General features: G+C 37.8%; 1 protein-coding gene across 1 annotated transcript; it reads right to left on the bottom strand.

Annotated features, from left to right (window-relative positions):
* Nucleotides 1-506: 506 nt before the first annotated feature.
* On the bottom strand, nucleotides 507-9096 carry LOC103721738 (serine hydroxymethyltransferase, mitochondrial). Its single transcript, XM_008812056.5, has 16 exons — nucleotides 8715-9096; nucleotides 8551-8601; nucleotides 8281-8367; nucleotides 7881-8002; nucleotides 7605-7681; nucleotides 6596-6720; nucleotides 5540-5632; nucleotides 5084-5176; nucleotides 4771-4968; nucleotides 4544-4648; nucleotides 2361-2426; nucleotides 2012-2089; nucleotides 1644-1755; nucleotides 1452-1562; nucleotides 1168-1342; nucleotides 507-702 (listed from the first exon to the last, which is right to left on the bottom strand). Exons 1-15 carry the CDS (start codon nucleotides 8799-8801, stop codon nucleotides 1191-1193), a joined length of 1557 nt encoding a protein of 518 aa, XP_008810278.1. The 5' UTR covers nucleotides 8802-9096; the 3' UTR covers nucleotides 507-702; nucleotides 1168-1190.
* Between the last annotated feature and the right edge of the window lie 1152 nt (nucleotides 9097-10248).

Below are 10248 nucleotides of genomic sequence, written 5' to 3'. Positions count from 1 at the left end.
ACGAAAGAACAGGTCCCTGTTTCCAGGGATCTTGGTAGCATTCAAACTCAAGATGCAGAGTAATTCAAAAATCTTTGTTCCAACATTAGTGATAATAATTGAAAACATAAGGCTATGCACTTTCTATGCTCATAATCTTATGACACAACCCAGCTTTAAAAATGAGAAAAAGAGGACAAGCCTACCTGACACCACAATGAGAACCTCTTACAGCTTTTTTTCAGTGTGAAGAACGTTTATAGTTGACTCTTAAATTAATATATCTATCTTCTTTACAGTGATATAATTAACGGCAAGATTGCGTTATCACCACACATTATAATAATTATACATCTAGCAAGAACTTCACAACAAAGGAAAAAAGAGAAGAAAAACCTAGGTTGAGACTGTGCAGTTGGCTACCTCATGATAGCTCATCATTCCAGACTCGGATGCTATTGACTATTCAATAGAATCACAAGTGGAGACTGATAAAAAGAAAATCAGCAAGGGAGCCACATGCCTACTTGAGCAAGAATGCATGGTAATTCTTCCAGATCAGCGCATCAGGCAATATATAATATACACTTAAACAAGAGTCAATGCCAAGGTCTCACAATCTTATAAAATGGAAGCTGCAGTTTTCATACATCTGATATTTCTTTATAAGTATCATCTCATTGACCTCCATACTTAACTCCAAGCCTCAGCAGCTACTGTTTCCTGCACAAAGAGCACAATTACATCTCATGTAAGTCCTATACATATACTAGATTATGTTTTAGATCAAAGCTTTCATGTCTATGCAGTAAGGCAGGAGTTCTGACGAGAGAGAACAGAGCAAAGTAGAAGCTATTGAACTCCTGATACATAAAGAACTAGATACTTTGACCTTAAGATGCCTGACAAGTTTTCTTGTCTAACAAGCAGGTATATGAAACAAAAGGCTTGATGATTCACAATATAATGGTTTCAACATTTGAAACATATTTCTTTTGAGGAAGCAATTGATGCATATTATATATTCAAGCATGAGAAATATAATCGTGATGGAGGCAAAGGGTACCAGGGTAAGATGCTTAGCAAAGTTCCACTAAACGTAATACTGAGATGCCGTAAAAACAGATGAGAGGGGAAACGAAATGGTGTTGCAATTTGACAGTTCAAATATGGTTCCAATAATTGTACCTCTTCACTATAATTGGTCTTCCTTAGCCCTTGTACTTCATTGTCTCTTTCTCAAATCCAATTGTTGGGAACTGCTTCGCATACTCCTCCACCTCATGGCGGAGCTTTGCAATCTCGGACTGGACATTAGCATCTGTCTGAATGGTGGCTAGGAAGTCCTTTAGCTTTGACCCACCTAATTTGGAAAAAAAACGCATGATATATGCTCCAGACATCAGTAAATTCTCAAGAAAGACACAGAATTATCCAAAACATACTGAAAGAAAAAGAAAAGATTGATGAACCTTTGGTTTCAGCCTTAATCTTTAGTGCTATTTTAACAGCAGTATCAAAAAAGTCAGCGACTTTCGCAAAGTCCTCTTCAACAAATCCTCTTGATGTCAGGGCTGGTGTTCCTGAACCAGAAGAAAGGGGCTCATCAGAAAATATCAACCGACCTAGCATCATGAGAATATACATAGTGATAAAGCCTGTACCCATCCTGATGCCTCCAGGAACCATGGCAGATACATCACCAGGAACTGTGTTTTTATTAGCTGCAATATGAACCAATTCCAACACCTTTTCAACTCTAGACCCATCAATTCCCTGTAGAAATACTTTAGAAGTTAAAATGATTGTTTGTTCACAATTAATAGTTATGGCTGGCCCACAGTTAAGCATCAAGTAGTGTGAGAAAGTAGTATATTCACCACTAGTGAATCAAAGGAAAATGACCCTTTTAAATATAAACAACACGATGTATAATCAGACATATCAGAAGAAGTCTGAAATTCTAAATACAGTATGTGTTGGAATGCTGATAAAATATGCAGTGGAAGAAACAAATATATTTCCTTGTTACCTTGTTCTTCAGATTTACCAACACTAAATGGTTTTCTGTTCCACCAGAGACAAGCTCATATCCTTTCTCAACCAAGCACTGCAAGATCATGTCACTTCGCTAGTTAGATATAGCCTTAAAAGATAATTAAATTGGAGTCCCGATACGAACTCTGATAGTTAAGAAAATGTCATGAACATGAAACAATGCTTTTTGAAAATAAATCAAGGTTAATGTAAAACTTAGTTCCGAACCATAAATTTATGAATAAAACATTCCTAGCATGAGTGACAGCCAAGCTATCATGAGTCACATGTAGGAAACAGCTTGAAACTAAGGTTAGAAAATAACAAAAAAATGGAAGCTATACCTGAGCAAATTTTGAACAGTTACTGAGGACTTGCTCTTGATAGGCTCTGTACTCTGGAGTCATTGCCTGCAGTTGTTCAAGTGAAAAAAAAAGGAACAGACAAAGTTCAAGAAAAGTAGAAGTGGATACATAACTAGTTTATTATCTCTCATGTCACCGATAAGAAACTGAAACACATAATGAGAAGACATACTCTGCTCATTAATAAACTACCAATGAACTCAATATAACACTAAAACATGTTCTAATTTACATATTCTTGACATCTTCCCAGTTCATTCCAAGTCTAGGGCAACAGCCAGTGCTTTCCCTTTTGCATGAGATTTAAACTGTGTAACCAAGAACTGCAAACTGGCCCTTAAGTTTCATGCAGAGTCCCTCTCTTTCTAAAAGTTATCTTGAGCAAGTAATTGACACCCATTCTGAGAGGGTTGAAATCGAGTTGAAATAGTAAAATGATCCGAAACTTTAGGACGACACTTTGACAATCCCATGGTGAAGGGAAGAGGATGATTCTTTAGGTTAATGCTTCTTGTTAAAGGTTAATCTGTAAAGACTCTCAGACATATGAACCACCTAAAACACAATCTAGGTGTCTGATTTCGCGAAAAATATTTACTGTATTGCACTTTTTCCTTGATTTTTCTTTTCTCTTCAGATCTGATGACTCAGATTCCCCAGGAAGGTCTAACCTTTTTCAGCATTCATGCAAGTACCAGCTTTTGGTTCCTCGCAGGTAATAATAAGCTTCTTGCCCTTGCAGACATAAATAGCTGAAACACCAAATTTTCATAAATAAAACTTTGCTCCCCCAGGAGTTCTGCTTAGCAGCGTCTTAAAATGTGGCACATACTATTGCATATGCACCCACATATGCATATGCAGTCCTTTGACGGCACCGTATTGCCCATATGAAGTACTATATGCAATCATACTGCATATGGACTAAAAAGGCAGCGCACTTAGCCTTGCACAATCATTTATGTGGCCTGCTTAATATCGTGCCGCTTCATATTGGAGCCCAATTAGCATTCTAGAGCTACATATACAACCCACTCTTATGAGGGCAGTGGGCCCATGTAGGTGAAGCAGATTTAAGTTGATGGATGGGTTTGATATGGTCTTAGATAAGCCTGATACAGTACTAGTAGTGCTAAGATGCCATAATATAATTAATGCTATGTGTTAATTGTTATTGTTGTTGACATTGCTATTATCCATCCATAAAAATTACTGTCAACATTATTGTTTTCATTATACATAATGTATTATATTATTTTTAAATATTTTAAAAAAAGTAACTGCATATGCATTATGCGGTCCTTTGACTGCCCTGCATACACCAGCCGCTTCTTAAAACACCATTCTTTAGTGAATCTAGGATTTTTTAAGCGAGTCTTATTATAACATAAGGTGCATGCCAGATTTCTGGATCATATTCTTGACATATGTGCATGAGTTTACATACCTTTCAAGTGAGATGGATCATATAAATGAGGTGTAAAAAAATTTGACCTAGGATGGTTATCTAAAGAAATCTGGTTGGATCATGCTCCAGTAAATTACAAATGGCAACAACAGGTAACTTTCGGAAGACTGTAATTCAGGGAAGCCCACAAATTTGATGGACGTTAAAAGACATGTAGTTCTTACTGGATGTCTGAGGAAATCATATCACCTGACCAGTTTAAAAAAAAAAAGTATTTGATGTGAAGTATAATGGTCAACCTTGGTAAAGAGTTAACCTAAAAATAATGCTTAAATAGTTAAACTTACATAGTTAACCAAGTCGTACATCTTTATTTACGAGAGTGATCCCAAAGAGAGAAATGCTAAAATGGCTCATTTAGAGACTTGAGTAACAAGTCTTAATGCTAGTCATGTGTTATGATGACTTGCTCGGCATGACAATGATTTAAGGCAAGTATAATTGGACAGCTTTCAGAAAATGCCAATTATATCTGAAACTTTATCATAAAATATAGTGTGACAAAGAAAGACATAAATTTTGACATCAACATGCTGGCTGATTGCCAACAAATAGTAAGTCAACAAGGAAACTTTCACGATGAGCTAACCAACTAAAATATAATATTACTGATTCTTTTTGCTCTCTTTTATGTTTGTACTGAAGACCTTAAACTAAACTAAATGAAAGAAAAGTTTTCATCAAGTATGCTAACCTGTTTGAGTGCAACAGCTAAGCCAGTAATTGTATGATTGTGTGGGCCACCTTGAAGTCCAGGGAAGACAGCTGCATTGATTTTATCTTCGAAATCATACAAAACCTAGAAAATACAGTCATAAAAATTATCATGGTTATTCCACCTCTAACTTGAGGAGCATCCATAACAGTTATAGTGAAGAAGGAACAGCTTCCAAAAAGTGTCTGCTATTGAATTTTACTTACCTCTTGCCCTTGTTTGTTTATCTCTTTCACCCCCTTCCTGAAAAAGATCATGGCTCCACGTGGTCCACGGAGTGACTTGTGAGTGGTAGTAGTCACTACATCTGCATACTCAAAAGGAGATGGAATAACACCACCTGCAACAAGCCCGCTGATGTGGGCCATATCAGCCAAAAGGATAGCTTTCTGCTTATTGCATATCTGTTAATTCCACCAATTAAAACCACCATGAAATTACAGCAACCCACATCAGGAGAAAGACTACATCTACTCAAGTCTTATTGACAGGTGAGAGAGGGAGAGGATAAGAACTTGCCTTTCGGATGCGTGCGTAATCATAGAGGCGTGCATATGCACTAGCTCCAGCAACAATTAATTTTGGCCTAAAGAGAGCAGCACTTTTCTCCAACTGCAGGAATATATATATATATATATGAGCAGATACTTATTGTATCAAATGGAAATCTTAAAAGAAATCTGCATTTTAAGAGGCTTTACAAAACCTAACTTCACTTCAAGCAACTGAATGTCAGATGTAACTAAACAGAGTAACTACTGATAGAATCATTTTGAAAGTTGTCTAGCACAAGTAGCAAAATGCAAAATGGCTATAATTTCAAGCTTTTAACTAAGATAACTTTATTAGGAAGAAATTTATTTCTGCACTAGGACAAGTCCATGCAATTAATACAGCCAGAATTCAATTCAAAAAGCAAGAGTTGGGTAAGGAAATGGTGAAAATGAGTTAGAAGAAGAAACCTAAAGCAGTCACCTGATCATAGTCAATGTATCCAGTGCTCTCATTCAACCTATATGGCATTGTCTCAAAGAAAATTGATACAGCAGATATCTTCTTGGTATCAGTCTGCATAAATTTAACAAATAGATTGAATAGAAGGTTCTAAAATATTTTAAAATAAAATAGAACTCAGACTGGCTCAGATCTTTAATACACAATCAGAAGAAAAGAATCCAGTTGTTTAAATACATTTCCTGGTGCTAACACACCACATAACTAAAATTTTGCAAAAACAAAAGCTTGCAGATATCATTGCATCTATGAATCATATATAGCGAGCAAACCAGAGAACATTCATTCAGATGTTCATGAAAAGCAACGCATAATTAGCTGTCTAGGGGTAATTAATATAGCTCCATGTCATTAGCCTAGAGACAGGTGATAGTTTGCATGATAGGTTCACTTTCAAGAGCATCCAAAGTTCCAAACACTCAAGCGTACATCATACGTTTCATTCAAACTGTAGTTGACATGCAGCACATTCTTCCCAGTTTTCATGTTATTTAGAATACCTGTATAATTTTTTTGGGTTATGCCACACACTCCTTATAACAGGATTTCAAAAAGACGTTATTTTCATCCTTCATATTCATGTGCAGGTTCAACAAACACATTCTTGCCAAGGAAATACATTTCCACATAAATGCACATAATCACACTCAAAAAACAATGCATTACTTCTGGTTTAGATAAACACAAACCCATGCCTATATGAGGAATGATGATGTGGCATTCTTTCCCCTGCAACAGGATCCTCACAAATACATTGATCGAAAGAGTAATCATGCTAGGACATTTTACATCTTATCCTCTTTTTGCTAATGCATACGACCCAATAAACATATGTCAAAAACATCATGCTACAAAACAGAATTTTTTATCAACTACCAGAACATCCACCAGATTGTGAACACATGCAATATGATGTGAAAAATTAGAATGAACTTACTGCTCAGTAATGACCAAGCAAGGGTAAGTGGTACCAATAATAGTAGCTGAAAGAAGATTTTGCAATAGAGTTCAATAAACCTGGTAGCCATGTGAAAGATGTCCGCCATGAGGAAGATCCAGTGCCATTATTCTCTCATGTGGCTTCAAAAGTGCAGTATATACTTGAAAGTTAGAAGGAGACCCAGAGAGGGACTGCACATTTACTGCAAGATGCAAGGGAACAACATAATGTGCAGACTGAATAAAAGTATGCCAAAAGCAGAATCAAGATTTTCTTTCTTCTTTTTCATTACAAAAAGCTTTCCAAAAGACAATATTAGAAGGCAACCTAACATCTCTTCATTGGAACCAGGGTTGCAAAAGGATACAAGGACAAATTACAAGTACTATGAACTGGGCAGTGCTCTAGTGGTCACAACAATTCTTCCCTGGGGGAGTTTTTGAGCCTTGAATGTGCATCACCAAACATCTTGACCAAGTTAATTTACTTTAAACAGTCTTCCCTCCATAGTTCAGTGACAAAGTAATAATAGGATATGACTTTGTATTGTATAGTTCCAGATATAAGAGCAATTGACTTAATTTCTACAATTAAACAATACAACTATGACAAAAACTAAAATGAGAACAAAGTCTGTATCATGATATTCTCATCAGTTTTTAACCATCGGATAGATTTTCATTAGGCAAAGAGGACAAAGCAGCAATGTACTCTTTCTAACTTACTCTGGTTTTCATCAAAGAGATAAAATAACAGCACATAATTGCAAGCTAAGAGACCTTCACATATGGACGAAATGCAATCATATATGAAAGAGAGGCAAATTATGCGTATACATGAAAGTGCAACCACATATAGTACAGTAAGTAATGAGATTCCAAAAGTACATAAAAAAATTAAAGTTAGGAGATGGAACTAATCAGTGGTCATTGCATGCAGCTGTATGGAATCCAGCCTCAATCTTTGGCAACAGCTATAAAAGTGACTCCCATTTGAAAATATGGATGGTTGCATGTTGCAATAATGCAAGATATAAAATATTAAATTCTTTGAGCGAAAGTAGCAATAGATTAACATGGATGTTACCTCCCCATTTTGCTGGGTCTAAACCGAAAACTTCCAGGGCACGTTTCTGACACAGTGATTCTGCCATGTCGATGTATCTGGAATGATGCGAGCAAAGTAATTCTATCAGAGAGAGTGAAAAAGAATCAAAAAGCAGACTAGGCTTTTCTTTATTGCTCTTCCTTTTTTTTTGAGATATATATATATATATACACACACACACACTTGTGAAACGATAGAAAGATGAAATAGCGTTTTAATAAAGAGTGCTGAGAGGAAAACAGAACCAAATCTTACTCGTTTCCACCATAGTATCTTGCTCCAGGATACCCCTCACTGTATTTGTTAGTCATGACAGATCCTACTGCTTGCATCACCGACACCGATGTGAAATTCTCAGAAGGGATGAGCTCAAGCCCCTTTTGACAACATTGAAATTTTAAAATCATCCGTAAGTTGCTGCGATCCAGACTAATAATGGCCAAATCAAGTTCTCGCAAAAGAGACAAACTATACGTGCTATAATTAGTGTCTTATTTTTTCTTTCTTTCAATTTTGCAGAAAAGAAAAGCACAAACATAACTCTTTAATTTTCTATTGCCAGTGCATCTCATTGTACAAGAAAATGACACCAAGAAGAGAAAAAAAAAAGGGAAAGGGGAAGGGAGCGAGCCAGAGAGAGGGGGGGTAAGAGTACCTTCCACTGCCTGGCTTTCTCGAGCTCGATGATATTGAAAACATCCGGATCGACAGCCTCCAGTGGAGCATTCAGCTGCTTCGGCCACTGCAGATCCAAAAAAAAAATAAACTTAGGAATCAAATAACAGATCGGAAGGGGGAATTGGATGAATCCCAACGAGAAAGATCCAAACCAAAGACGAGATCCCCTCCCTTATTAGTTATAACTCTCCCAAAACCAAATAAATCATCTATCAGACTAGAGGCTCCTAGATGCATAGATTCGTACCGTGACGCGGGATCTCTCCTTGTCGTAGACATCCTCGCTCGGCAGCGTCGACTGATTTCCAAAAGAAAAGCGAATTAGTAGCACCGAGATAGAAAGACAGAGCTCACAATCCGTTTGACGAATGAACGGATTGAGAAATGGGATCGGAAAGGAGGAGTACCGACCATGTAGTAAAGCGAGCTCCGCGCGAGAGAAGGCTGCCTCCTCACGGCGGAGGAAGACAGCCGCCGGAGCGCCGTCGCCATTGCCATCTCCTTCTCCTCTTCCTCCTCTTTTCTCCGCCTCGAGAGGGATGGGGGTGGGTGGCTCCTTCTCTTCGCTCGCTCGAATAAGCCGGGCCTCCTTTTCGAAGAAAGACCGCGGGCGGTTGGTGGGCGAGGAAATGGGAGGCGAACCTAAACCAATATAATAGTAATTAATTAATTAAAGGAATGAAGTTAAAAAGGAGATGGGAGGCTGGCGATCTCTGTGGTCAGGGACGAGATAGGGTGCGAGTGGAGCGGCTGCGATGTGGATGAGACACCACATCCCAAAGTCGCAGTCCCCGCCTCATATATTGCAAGCTGCTGCAGTTTTATTTATTTATCTCCCTCAGTGATGATATTATTAATTTATGATGCAACTGGGACCATACGTCGGTTACCGAGTCCACGTCGCTAACTACTTGGATTTGGTGGCATCGCATGGTGCCTTTTTTTTTTTTTTTTTTTTTTTTTTTTTTGTTGCTAATGCGAGAGGGGGTAGGGGGGAGGAAGGGACAAGCCCACCCCCGCGTAGCAGCCCCCACTGGGCCCCCGCCCCGCCAGGAGAATGTTCGATGCGGGCAGAAATGGCCGTATGTTGGGCACCCCGACCGGTTTTACTCATACCCTCCCCACCCGTGGGCCCGGCTCAGCTACTCCTCTGAGCTCTGGCTCGAGTCCCACGTGTGAGTACGTCACACCCGGCACCACCCCGGCTACTAGCGGTTCAAGAGCGGTCCTACACCACAAGTCCAAGCAGTGGCCAAAGTAGTGAGCTTCGGTCCACAATTTAATCGTCGCCGCAGCGATTCGAACTTGAGACCTTGTGGTTAGAATTGCTGCCCAGTACCACTAGGCTACCACCTTCTTTCGCGGCATCAACGGTGATCGCTTGAAGGTCCATGCGCAGGGATTGCTTTAAGAGCTGTGCTAAATATGATCCAACGGTTAAAATCTAAGCTTTCGATTTGTCCGATAGATGTTGTTCACTGGACATTATCATTTCCATGTGAGGTTTCTGCAATGAGGGATTCATTGCATCAACGGTTGTGAGTAGATTACTTAAGCTATGTTTAGGATTGCTATTAGAAGTAGAGTTTTTGAAAAATAGCGCTTTTAAGAGTAGATTTTTATTGAAAATTATTTGTTATTTGATAGCTATATTTGTAAAGAGTTATCAAACTTTAAAATATCTTTAGTAACCAAAATAAGAAGTGCTTTTGATATGAAAGACTAATAAAGGATATAACATAGTATTGCATAGTAGAGTATAATATAATATAATATTATACACTATTATATATTAAAATATTATTATTTTGTATATTATTATTATAATATAGTATAATATAATATTGAATACTACACCATAATAATATAACATAATATGACATGATATAGTAATATAGTATTAATAGTACAAAATTAGTACAATGTAATATAATATTATTATAAT

The sequence above is a fragment of the Phoenix dactylifera genome, chromosome 3, assembly GCF_051530095.1.
Source record: "Phoenix dactylifera cultivar Ajwa chromosome 3, Ajwa_hap1_PhDact_Kaust_v1.1, whole genome shotgun sequence".
NCBI lineage: Eukaryota > Viridiplantae > Streptophyta > Magnoliopsida > Arecales > Arecaceae > Phoenix > Phoenix dactylifera.
Note: the sequence above shows the minus strand (reverse complement) of the source record. Positions and strands in the feature narration are given on the sequence as shown.